The 13527-nt window shown below is 44.2% G+C and overlaps 1 protein-coding gene across 1 annotated transcript in view; it reads left to right on the top strand.

Moving 5' to 3' along the window:
- The first annotated feature begins 5214 nt into the window (after positions 1 to 5214).
- The window catches only part of Lemd3 (LEM domain containing 3), a 55888-nt gene continuing 47575 nt past the window's right edge, over positions 5215 to 13527 (top strand). The window contains exon 1 of the mRNA XM_021175093.2: positions 5215 to 6783. Within this exon, the coding sequence (XP_021030752.1) occupies positions 5238 to 6783 (1546 nt within the window). The 5' untranslated portion in view covers positions 5215 to 5237. The remainder of the gene's footprint in view (positions 6784 to 13527) is intronic.

Below are 13527 nucleotides of genomic sequence, written 5' to 3'. Positions count from 1 at the left end.
CAGAAAACAAAACAAACAAACAAAAAAACCAAACAAACAAAACAACAACCACCACCACCACCACCAAAACATTCAATACCAGATTTCCCTTGCAGGACAGGTCCTTGGCTCCTCCCACCCTGGCTCCTCCCCAATCATCCCCTTCCTCCTTACTATCCCTGTTCTCAGTTTACCCCATCTCTTAAACGTAAATTCCTCTTGGGCTGAATCACGGCCCTCACTTGGTCCTGCAGACAGGATGAAGTAAAAGCATCGCTTCTCTCAGAATCATTCCAGCCCCCAAACTGCCAAATGATGTATTTTCTTCCAGCCAGCCCCATGAGTGTCTGTAATAAAATCCCCACCAAAACCAGCGTCATAAAACAAGCCCCAAGGCATCAAGAACCATGCTTCCCGGAGAATTCTGGGAAGCAGCCAAACCCCAGCACATGCCCTGGAGCCTAGAAGCAAGGTTACTTTATAATAATTTGCTCTTCAGGTAATTATTCCAGCCCTGTTGAAAGTGGGCACTCATTCCCAGGACAAGGTATGAATATATTCAGGGAAGCTCCGCTCATATGACCTCTGCACCTCATAGCACTCTACCAGTACTGAGCAACCTACACTAATAGATTGTGGAGTTAAACATGAACAGAGACTTTGCTGGGAACAGACCATTTTCAAAGCATAGCAGTTAGTTATGAAGAACCCAAGGTTCAGTTTGCTACATAAAAGCTCTAGTTATTGGGAGAATAGCAGGCTAATGTCTTTCTTTCTTTCTTTCTTTCTTTCTTTCTTTCTTTCTTTCTTTCTTTCTTTCTTTCTCTCTCTCCCTTTCTTCCTTCCTTCTTCCTTCCTTTCTCTTTCCTTTTTCTTTCATTAACACATTCATAAATTTCTGCAACAATTCCAATATATAGTTATCACATGATCTGTTATTCCATTCTGAAGCACACACTCAAAGATTTGAAAATGGATCCTTAAAAGTCAATGTTTGCCGGGCTTGGTGGCATACGCCTTTAATCCTAGCACTCAGGAGGCAGAGGCAGGCAGATTTCTGAGTTCAAGGCCAGCCTAGTCTACAAAGTGAGTTCCAGGACAGCCAGAGCTTTACAGAGAAACCCTGTCTCAAAAAAAAAAAAAAAAAAAAAAAAAAAAAAGTCAATGTTTATGATGACATTATGAACAAATGTAGAAACAACCAAAATGCTTGTCAATGGATGAATAGATAAATAAAATGTGGCCAGTCTATAGAATCATGTTATAATATTTATATATAAATTAGATATATGTAAAAATAATATTACAAATCAAGACTTGTTACAACATGGATAGATCTTGAAAACATTGTGCCAAGAGAAGTGAAGGTAAGAGGTCACATGACTTTTGATTCTGCTTACTTTTGATCACATGACCTTTTAATCCATTTACAAGGAATATACAGAAAAGCTTTATTCATAGAGACAAGAAACTGGTAATGGTTGCTTGTAAGTAGAACAAGGACACGTGGCATGATGGAAATATGTTGGGACCAGATACAGGTGACCGTTACGCAATAGTCTGAGTGTCTTAAATGCCATTGGTGTACTTTAAAATGCTAGTTTTATCTTTAAGAATTTCATTTTAGTAAGAAGAATAAACCAAAATCAAAACTAAATCTATTGATCTGGAGAAACAGAACTAGTTTTAGTACTAGGACTGGAAAGGATACTCTTCTACAACATAAAAGCATGAATGGGATCTTTGATTATAATACTGATTATAATCTTTGATTATAATACTGGGTTCTAAAAATTCTGTACAAAATTTTTCAATGAAAACTGATGCCACATTTGTATAGGACAGCCAATCATAAATGTCTCCCTCAGTCAGCTATTTAGAATCCATGGAGCCCAGTAAGCTTGAGATTGTATTCCCTGTTAACTATCTGGATACAATTAAGATACAGCTCCAAACTTTAAAACTCAGTGGGTCTGGAAGCTGGCATAAGATGTACTGACAAACAAAGAAGGTGCAAGGCACAAATGAGCAGCGCCTGGGCTGAGGCTGGGGAGATTCTCCTGAGGAAGCGAGGTTCCTGTCTGCTTAAACACTAAGACCAAGGGGAGTTACAACCTATAGTTCCCTACGAGAAGTCATACCCTCAGCATCCTCAAAGAAAGGGTTTGTTGTTGTTTTATAGACCAAATGAGATCATGTCTTCAAAACTCCTTGTAAAATAAAAATCTTCCTATTGGTATAATTGTCATATTTATTGATGTGTGGCAGTAACTAACGTGTATTCTGTACTTGGATGCTATTTTTACATACTATTATGTATTATTCATCATTCTCATAAAATTCTTAAATATTAGTTATTCGCCAAGTAGAGAAGAGAATATTGTTGAGACTTTAAAAGAATAAATTGAGATTCTGAGACCCTAAGATTTGCTCTTGGGTTCATAACTTTGAGACTTGAGACCTTTAGTTCCTAGTTCATTCAAAACCCAAAGTATTGAAATGATCAAGAACTGTAGCCTAAAGCCTTTGGTCTTCATTAATTCCTAACATGATTAATATCTCGGGCAAATTCTACTTCAGTCAGTGAAGCAGTAGTTTGTTGTTACATGGAATTCTCAGGAACCATACAACTAAAATACACAGACATACAATGTCCGACTTTGTATTGCTAACACTGAGTGTACACTGGGCATCAGATCAGACATGGCATTGAAAATCACAGGGACATTTAATCCCTGTGAAGAATTCTGTGTATACAGAAAGGAAGGCTCAGAAACATTAAATTTACCAAAGTTCCAATGGAAATATAAGTTGGTATTTAAAAGTTCATGGCAGTTGAGGTAGGACCAGTAGATACTGTATTATTACTTTGCACAGTGCTGAAACAAAATCTGATCATAGGAAGTTAAGGAAGGAAGGAAGGGTTTATTTTGGCTTATAGTTTGAGGCCAAAGTTCATGGCCGTCAAGGAATGAAGCAGGAACTGAAGGGGGCCGATCGAGTGCAACCATGGTCAGGGAGCAGAAAGGCTGAATATTTTGTTCTCAAGTTCACTTTCTGTTTTGTATCCAGTCTCTTAAGCCAGGCCATTGGATGGTCCCACCCTGCGCTAAGGTGTGTCTTCTCATATCCTTTAGACAAACTTTTGATAGCCCATTGACAGGCTTGTCTTGATGCTCAGCTTCTAGGTGATGTTTACCTCCAGTCAAGGTGACATTGTTAACCACCACAGACCCTTGGGACTCCTACCTAATGAAGCAGCAGGGTGGAGAGCAAATGTTGAACTGAAATGAATAGCAGCAGAAAGGATAGGGCTGATAATCAGCTTTGCTAACATCAAAGCATGAATTCCTTTGTTATACTGAGGCATCGGTCCAGTAATTTTATGGTCATTTGAGTCTCCACTCCAAAACTTAGGGTAATAAATTTGGCTCATCCTAGTCACTATCACATGATATAGTGTATTCAATACTCTTGTAGTCTTGCTTTAACAGTTGTAGATTCAAGAACATTTGTGACAATGAAGGCTCAAGAAAAAGGGAAGCCATCATTTTTTTTAAGATTTATTTATTTATTGATGTATTTATATATATGAGTACACTGTAGCTGTACAGATGGTTATAAGCTTGTTGGAAATTGAATTTTAGGACCTCTGCTTGCTCTGGTCATCTCCGCTCATTCAGTTCCTGTTTGCTCTGACCTAAAGATTTATTTATTATTATAAATAGGAACACTGTAGCTGTCTTCAGACACACCAGAAGAGGATGTCAGATCTCATTATGGGTGGTTGTGAGCCATCATGTGGTTGCTGAGATTTGAACTCAGGACCTTCGGAAGAGCAGCCAGTGCTCTTACACGCTGACCAATCTCGCCAGCCCCGGAAGCCATCTTCCATATGAAAGCTTTGTTTTGAAGACAAGGAAAGATTTGCTAGAAATTAGGAATTGAGGTTACTAAGTATTTTTCTGCTACAGGATGCTGGGTGTTGAAAAGCTAATATCTAAGCTTTTGACTAGCCTATTCTGCATAGATGTTTTAAGCTATAGGGTAAAGCAACGCAGACACAAACTAATGTTTCATACATGGTGCTAGGATTGCCTGGTAGCTTCTAGGGCTTAAGTACTCAATGATACTAGCTCTGTCAAGATTCAAGCAAAGGGGAAGCACGCTCTATCAAAACTGGCAAGTTTCTCCTCTCTAGGACTCATCTGTGCTTTGTGAACAAGAGGGTAGGATTCCCAATTAGTATTATTTTCTTTGGGGTTGGGGGAAGTTTGGTGACCTCACTAGGCCTTTTCCCCCATGCCCCTAAATTTAATCTCATTCTATTGGTTGGCAGTTCACTACCTTGTTCAATAAATGCTTACCGTGCTTCTAGTGTTGAAAATAAGAGACGCAAAGGTCCTCTGCACAGGGAGTTTACAGCCAAAGGGGCAATAAAAACATTTCAAAATAAATAAAACATTTATTAAGTATTGTTTGGATAGGTGTTAGTCACGTATTTGCACGGTGAGCTTGTCTTTCTTCAGTCAAAACGAATTCATAAGATGGCTCTTTCATTTCTCCAAATGGTGACATTTGACATATGACACAGGACGACGTATGAGGTCATCATACTTAGGTTAAAAAAAAAAGACAAAAAGTTAATTTCATACACCCAAGACTTTTTGAAAACTGCAGTGAACGATCTATATTCCATTTCTCCCCATCTCCAGAGGCATCCAGAAAAAGTCACTTAGGTTTTTTTTTTTTTTTTTTTTTTCTTTTTTAAAAAAAGACGTCAAACGGAAAGGCAAAATGAAAAATGAACCTAGAGTCAGACATCAAACTTGCCGACCCAGGCTCGCTCTCGGGGTCTCTAATACCGCTCCGAGCCAGCCAAGGGTCGCCATGAACTTGAGGGCCGAGCTCCCTTCCACGCCCGGGGCGCGGTGGCAGGAGCCCGGGGGGAGGTCAAGGTGTGGCTACGAACCCGGCGGGGGCGAGCGGACGGCGCTCGCAGGCGCGCGGCGGTGACAGGCAGGACCTCCGCGGCCGCCGGGACCAGCGAGCGAGCGAGGGAGGGAGGGAGCGCGGTCACGCCGGGCCGCGCCGCTCAGGTGGCGCCTTCCCGCTCAGGTGAGCTCCTCCCGCGCCTCCCATTGGCCGAGGCGCCCGTGGCCGGCGCTGGAAGGGCGACGCAGCCCGGTCTAGTTCAGGGTCTAGGGCGGCGCGTCACTTCCGGTAGCGCGGAGCTTGTAAAACACCCTGGAGAGAAAATGGCGGCGGCGACGGCGGCGGCGGCGGCGCCTCAGCAGCTCTCGGATGAGGAGCTTTTCTCTCAGCTCCGCCGTTACGGCTTGTCTCCGGGTCCCGTGACGGAGAGCACCCGGCCGGTCTACCTCAAGAAGCTGAAGAAGCTTCGCGAGGAAGAGCAGCAGCAACAGCAGCAGCAGCACCGGGCGGGGGGCCGCGGCAACAAGACGCGGAACAGTAATAACAATAACACGGCGACGGCGATGGGGGGCCGGCCGGGCTCCGGGGACCTCGCGTACTTACGGAGCCCCGCGGGCCTCGGCCGCCTGTCGGCCTCGGCTGCGGAGAGCCCCGTGGCAGGAGGCTCCGGGGGCGCGGCGGCCGTCCCCGCGGCGGGCAGCAAAGTGCTGCTGGGCTTCAGCTCGGACGAGTCGGACGTGGAGGCCAGTCCGCGGGAGCCGGCGGGCGGCGGCGGTGGCGGCGCGCGGAGGGACCGGGCTGCGCTCCAGTACCGCGGGCTCAGAGCCCCGCCGGCGCCCCCGGCCGCGGGCGAGGTGACGGGCGGCCACCCGGGCGAGCGGAGGAAGCCGCACTCGTGGTGGGGGGCGCGGAGGCCGGCGGGCCCCGAGCCGCAGCCCCCGGCGGCGGGGAGCGACGGGGCCGCGGAGGACGCGGACGAGGAGCTGGCGGACGGTGAGGACCGCGACCCCGAGGCCGAGGAGCCGCTGTGGGCCAGCCGAGCCGTGAACGGCAGCCGGCTTCTCCCCTACAGCAGCTGCCGGGAGCACTACTCGGACTCGGAGGAGGAGGAGGGGGAGGAGGGGGAGGAGGACGGCGACGTGGCCCCGGCCAGACAGGTATTAAAGGACGACTCCCTCGCCCGGCATCGACCCAGACGGAGCCATAGTAAGCCGTTCTCGGCGCTGACTGCTAAATCTGGCGGCAGCCGGCAGGAGACTTCGGTTCAGGGAGGGGGAGCACTGGCGATGAATGACAGGGCGGCGGCCGCGGGGAGTCTAGACAGGAGCCGAAACCTCGAGGAGGCGGCGGCCGAGCGGGGAGGAGGAGGAGGAGGAGGAGGCTGCGATCCAGTGGACTCCATTCCTCGATACCGTGCCGGCGCGAAGAAGCTGGCCCCGCTGCTGTCCCCGCCGAGTCCGGATGGGGACTCCACCTTGGAGTCGTCCACGGGGCCCCTCCTCAAAACCAATAATCACATAGGCGGCGGGGCTTTCGGCGTGGATTCCCCCGGTCTGTATGCCAACAGCCTCCCTCCCGGGGCCATCGCCGCGGCCGCGGTCGCCCCTGGCACACTCAGGATCAACCACGCCAACCATACTGGCTCCAATCACACCTACCTGAAAACCGCCTACGGCAAGCCCAAGCTCTGCGAGCCCGAAGAGGAACTTCTCCAGCAGTTTAAACGGGAGGAGGTGTCCCCGACGGGGAGTTTCAGTGCTCACTACTTGTCGATGTTCCTCCTAACCGCTGCCTGCTTGTTTTTCCTAATACTGGGACTGACTTACCTAGGAATGAGAGGGACTGGAGTACCCGAGGACGGAGGACTCAGTAAGTATTAAGTCAACCGCCCCCCGCCCCCCCACACACACCCGAGGGCCAGATTACCAAATGCAGCCTGGCTAGCGGTGACCTTGACCTGCAAGAAATTTACTTAACAGTGAAAGATATGGCAGAATTCATGCCTCGTCTTCCTTTTGAGAAGGAGCACTTATTGTGCCAATGTCAGAATGATGTCTTAGGGCTGGTTTTCAAGTTTTTCTGCATGGTTCAAATTTAAAACAACTTAAGAAGACGACATTGTAAGCCTGTTAGTAAAAGGAGCTTGAATGTCTTAATTTCTTTTAGTTTTAAATAACAGCAGATGTCTTTTGCTCGTGAGTTTTGAAGTGTTGCCATTTTAAGGCAGCGCCATACATGCAGTGTTCTCTTTTTAAATGCGTTAGGATTCTAGAAGATAGCATGCTGTTTCTTGAAATTCTGGCACAGACAGTGTAGGTAGTTTTCTAAGTTCTTTAAAGACAATGAATGTTAAGAAGGCAGCAGGCACACCTCCTAGTTCACACTTCTCAGCCCACTCCCACTCCTGATGAAAGTCATGGTAGTTTAGCAGGGGACCTTGGAGTCAACTGTGGTAAATGACTGTAGGCAGGCATGTATGTTCATTAAGCCAGCATCTTCCTCCATCCTGAGGACTGAGTAATCAAGACAACAGATAACCATTGTGGGCCCTGTGAGGACATAAGGATGAAGTAATTGGTGTGAGCTATTTTAGATTGTGTGGTCACGGGGGCTACCTTTTGAGCATTGTAGAGAGACAACAGAACACGGCTGGACAAGGGTCACAGGAAGGGGAAAGGACTTGAGTGGAGCAGGAGCCTTGCTGTGGAGGAAACCATGTTGCTGTTGACTAGGATGAGGTTTAATAAAATGGGTTTAATGGACTGTTGGGTTTCTTCGTGTTCCTTCCCACTCCCCCTGGAGAGCTTTCTCCTAATAGGGATTTAGAGTATCATGATTTGTATTTATAAAGGTGTCTTCCTGTCTATTTTACCCCACAGTAATGGGAGAGTGATGAGATGCTGTTAGCAGGCTGAGTGGTAGGAGCTTACAAAGACCCATATAGTAAACAAATTACTACAGTGTTGTTTAATGACAGGGGTTACAAGAGCAGCCATCACTTCAGTTGGCTCTCTGGGAACAAGAGTGATCTGTATCCTGCCTTAAATGTTTTAGGGGGAAACACACACACTCATATTTATATTCTCTCTCTCTCTCTCTCTCTCTCTCAATCAAACTCAGTAAATGACAGAACCTGTTTTTGCCTTTGTTTTTCTGACCACAGTGTCATCTGTCTGGCAGTTAAGTTCAACCTAAGTACTTTACATAGTGTCTTGCTTAGTCTTCAGCAACTCTCAGGAAAAGGTTAGGTAACTTGAGTTGATGAACGGGCTAGTGAAATTCAAGTAAGGAGTGTCTAATTGAAAGTTTCGTGAGTCGGGGGACTATGATTTATAGGCGTTGCTATGGTTTCAGATTCTTTTCTGTATGGCAAGGCCCATTTCCTTAATATTTTGTGTGTCTTTTGTAGAGAGTTATAGACAGGAGGGTACCTCTATTGTGCCTAAAGTAGAACATTTGATTGGACTTCAAACGGAATTCGTAATGACCCAAATTATTAAAGATCACTTTCATATCTGTTTCATCACTGTATGGTGGGTGATTAATGTTTTGTTATGGACTTAAATTTCAAGTAGAGTTGGATAGGATAGTCTCCTTTAAAAGACAAGAGCAAAAGAACCCTCCTCAGCTTCGTTCATAAAGAGCATGGTACTTGGACATCCTGAATGGAAATGAGAGGTAGGATGACCAAGGGCCTGGCTGAGAGACTCAAACTCTAACTCTGAGCTAAGTCATTCTTCCGTACTAAGGGGTAGAAGTATCTGCCAACCTTGTAGTTGTGAGGCTCAACTAGTAAGCATGGGATGACATTTAGTTAGAAGTTCAAATAAAATCTGCTGTACTTCTGGTAAAGTATAATATATATAACATGAAATAATCATTGATGTAAATTATAGTTACGTCTTAATTGTTTTTAAATCTATTTAGCATTTAATTATCATCAGTTCCGTTAGATACCCTGTGAAGCAGCTGGCGCAGAAGTTTGAGTCAGAGTATCCGGAATCCATGATGCACTTGACATGGTGGAAGCCATAGTAGAAAGAAGTTCCAGCTTGTTCAGTTAGTCAGCTCATGTAACACCGTTAGGGTTGTCAGGCACTTACACTCCCTGTATTCTCAATCGCTTGTTATGATGTCCAGCTGTAGCGTTCATTGGTCAATTGTATGTTTAAGTTTTACTTCAAGTAGTAATTTCACCGGAAGATTGTAGGTTGCATGTGGCAGTGAGCTTTATTGGTTACTATTGAAGTTAGACAATGTATAATGTCTTATATTTTTGGTTGTGAGCCTAGCATTTAACGGCTGAGCCATCTCTTCAGCCTGTATAATGGTCTTTTAAATGTATGTTTGTTAGTTTTTCTTAAGTAAAATGTTCTTATTTTGGTCTGCGTTTTCTCATTAGGATCTTTTTTTTTTTTTTTTTTTTACATAAACCACTTTTACTCATTAAATTTCTTAGTTTTCTCTTACATCTGCAGAATTAGGTGATAAATTAGATGACCATTCTAACTTTAAAAACCACTATCAGAGCACGTCACAGATTACCCTGCAGTAATTGTCCCAGCGATGACTCAGTCATGACAGCTCACTGAAAGAAGAGCAGGAAGCAGAGTAGACTGCCTGCTGCAGATCCATGGTCACTATTTAAACATCACTCCTCAGTTCCTGTAGACAGTTTGAAGAGAGATGAAACAAAAAAGGAGTGTAATTATATTGTCCCTTCTTCCTAATTTTGTACCCATTTTTGTTAATTTATAACAGGGATGTTAGCTCCTTTAATAGCCTTCCTCCTATTTTTAACATAAATACAGGTGTGTTGTTTTCATTCAAATGATATGTATAAGTTTTACTTTGAAGTGCCTACCATGCTAAGAATTTTTAAACAACATAGTGTGTGTTGAACAATATGTGGATGTGTGGTAGATGAAATCTGCAGGACTTATATCCTAGTAAGAAAGACAGTGTCTTTAGAGAGCTGGAAGAGGGGACATGGCTAATACTGCATACAGGTAGGCAGGCCTTTCTGAACCAAGGTCAGAATTGCTTAGAGGGTTAGCCGTTGACAAGAAGAGCACTCTTGGCAGATAGAACTAGCTTGTGTGTTGAAGGGTCAGGAAGACTACATGTGGGGGAAGTCACAATGGAGGAGTCTGAATTTTAGTGGCAACATTATGTATTAATAAGCAACTTGTATTTCCACTTAACATTATATATCATAGGTATCCTCCTTCCCATGTACTGAGTTTAAGTGTAAAGGTATATTTTAAGGCTTTCTCTCACCACAGGTCTTTTTCTCATCCTGTAAAAGTGTTAAATCTGCTATCCTATAAATGTACACTTCCATATTCTACTTTACCACTGCTCGCTTCGCAGTCAAGAGTCTTTCTCCAGTGATCATTTGGTTCTGTCACACTTCACAGTCAGGAGTATTCTCCTCTGCTGATCTTTTGTCTGCCCCCCCCCCCCCCCCCGCAGTTCTTCTTAATCATTCTTCAGTCACCAATTAGCAGGTTCCATGTCTCTGCCTCTGGGTTGACTCTGCACTGCAGCTCCCTTGGATATGCATTCCTGTAAACTTGCACAGCACCACTGGCTCCCAGCTTTCAGTTTTGCGTAGACTTTAAAGGTTTAGTCCTTGTAACTTTGTCTTCAGTGCCATCCTTCCTGTTTCCCTGGGTGGGTGTTTCATCCATTCTTGAGGTCTTGCCCCTCAATTTGTATTCTCTCATAAATGTCCCTTCTGAATACACATCTTTCAGATGTCCCAAGTCACAGCCCCGTCTGCCGTCTTCTGTACTGTCATCCTGTTTTGGCCCCTCTCTTCTTTGGTTTGATAGCGATTCGTCCATACATAGCAAGAACTCAAGAGAGAGAGGTGGGAGTTTGCCTAGATTCCTTCCTTCCCTTCACCTTACATGTTCCGTCCTGTTGGTATTTTGATGTTCTTTGTTTTCTTTGAATCAGTCTTTTTTGTTGTTTTTTTTTTTTTTTTCGAGAGAGAGACAGGGTTTCTCTGTGTAGCCCTGACTGTCTTCGAACTTGCTCTGTAGCAGGCTGTTCTCTAGCTCAGAGAATCCCCTGCCTCTGCCTCCACAGTCCCGGGATGAAAGGTGTGCTCCACTGCTGCCTGGCTCAGTCTTCGTTTCCTGTCACTTCTGTTTTTAGGTTAGCTTTTGCCCAAGCGCTCTCTAGCTAGCAGACAGGTCTATGCTTCTGGGCAGTAGCCTTTTCAGTCCATCTCTGCTAGAGAAGAACCCTAAAGCATTAGTCTCCCTTGCTTCAGAGTCCCCAGCGGTTCTTTCACTAGGCAGATTGAAATTTGATTCTGTTTCCTGTCTACCTTCATTTCCTGCTAGACAATGAGGATGTAATGGCATTTTTGTGTCTTTAAACATATTACCCATTCCTTGGTAATAGTTTCTTTATCTCTCTACTATTTATCTTAAAAGTTTGCCTTGTGAACTCAGACACTTCATCCTGTTTAAGTTTGGACCATCATCACTTAGAAGAACTTCGTCCCCCCACACCCAATAAGAACAACTTCCTTCATAGCGTCCATTACCCCACCATGCCAGACAGCTTAGACGCCCTTGGTTAGTCTTTGTAGGTCGGATACAGGCTTTATTATTCAGCTGTGGGTTTGAATTTCAGTTCTGTCTGTCCTGTGAGTTTACTAGAAATGTAATTGTCTGGGGTTAAAAAATGAAGGGGCTTGATGCCTTCGTGGGTGGGGGGCTTTACGAGTTAAATGAGATAATTTATTAAATGTTTAGTGTTCTTGAAGATGAAAATCACTTTAGTATTCATGGCTTTTAATGAATAAGTGATTACATATAAAGTACCCAACACAGGGCCTCCATAGATTTAACTAGCTACCAATCAAGAATATTTGACAGAAATTTGCATCTAAACGTGTACTTTGTTATTGTCTAAATAGTGTGGTACAGTGGCTTTATCTAGCGATTGACATAAATTTATATTCAGTTGTTTACATAATATTTTGCATTAAAAGTACAGAAGAGGATGAATGGAGGGTGTATACAAATGCTATGCCATTTTACCTGACAGACACCAACAGACACCAACTTTCAGTCTTTAGAGGAATATCGACTAGCGGACTCTAGAAGTTGATGCCTGGTACTGATATGGGGTTAAAACTTTTGAAAAAAAAAATGCTTGTAGTTATTTGTGAAGAATGATCAGAAAACAATGTTTTTAGACCTAAGAATATTCCTGTAAATCCAAGATGTTTGTTATAACTAGTGTGATGATTTTAGAAACTAAAAAATATTTCTCTGAGAAATAAAATTTAAATTTAAAATTATGAAACATCAATGACAGCTTGTAGTTTGAGGGAATAATGGTGTAGAGAGCCTGTGTGTGAGAATTGGCATTGTCACTTACCAGCTTGTAAACTGTAAGCCTAAGTCCTCATCTGTTGAATAAGAGTGAAGAATAACAAAAGAATACATGAAAGCTTGCTCTGTGGCTGCAGTAATAACAGCACTGAAAACCTTCTGTGTGCTGTGTTCCAGGCAGAGGATCAAGCACTCATTAATCCTCATATGGGTAGTTCCCTAATGTAGGATGGACAGACAGGGAGAGAGAGGATCCTGTAGGCAGCCCTGCGTGGGGAGGGTTGGAACTTGCAGTAGCTTTTAGTCACCATGCTAGCTGCCTTTATGTGTGTAAGTACACAGTACTCAGTTCTGGTCTGTGACATTGTCCGTGACATGTTGAAGAGCATGGCTGGGTTATGCAGATTAGTGTGTGAGATCCAAGAACTGCTAAGAATAAGCTAGGAAAGTACAAAATTAACTCAACTATTAGGGGCTGTGCGCAACCATTCTCACTTAAAAAGTTTAGATTAATTCGTAGGTATATGGGGAAGGGGTGTCTGCTGTAATACAAACTGTAGTACATAGTATATAAAGCCATAATGTGATGCTTTCTAACTTGTAAAATGGTTGTGTAGTCATAAAAGTGGTGGAAAGTAGTGTTAGGATGTGGATTCCCAGTATGAAATTCCTCATTGTTTTCTAGGGTTTAAATTGAGGAAGAGCTTTAGATATATAGTATATGTGGTTTTCCTTTTTGACTAAAATTTGTGTTGCCCGTTTATTTTTATGTTTGTTCTAGTGGAAAGGAAATGTTCTAAAGTGTTGGTATGTATACTTTAAAAATTAGGTGTGACAGGGTTGGGAGGACTTAGGGTTTTGTTTCTATGGAGCAGTGTTTGAATTTGTATATTGTAAGTTTCAAAACATAGCTTGAAAAAAAAAATAGTTCTGCCAACTTGAGTGTCTTATTGTAAAGCTCACCAGAACGTATACTCTCTATACTGGAGGGACTGAGCAATCCCAGGGCTGAGTGTTAGGGGCTGAGCTATCCCAGGGCTGAGTGTTAGGGGCTGAGCTATCCCAGGGCTGAGTGTTAGGGGCTGAGCAATCCCAGGGCTGAGTGTTAGGGGCTGAGCTATCCCAGGGCTGAGTGTTAGGGGCTGAGCTATCCCAGGGCTGAGTGTTAGGGGTTGAGCTATCCCAGGGCTGAGTGTTAGGGGCTGAGCTATCCCAGGGCTGAGTGTTAGGGGCTGAGCTATCCCAGGGCTGAGTG

The sequence above is a fragment of the Mus caroli genome, chromosome 10, assembly GCF_900094665.2.
Source record: "Mus caroli chromosome 10, CAROLI_EIJ_v1.1, whole genome shotgun sequence".
In the NCBI taxonomy this organism is placed as follows: Eukaryota; Metazoa; Chordata; class Mammalia; order Rodentia; family Muridae; genus Mus; species Mus caroli.
Note: the sequence above shows the minus strand (reverse complement) of the source record. Positions and strands in the feature narration are given on the sequence as shown.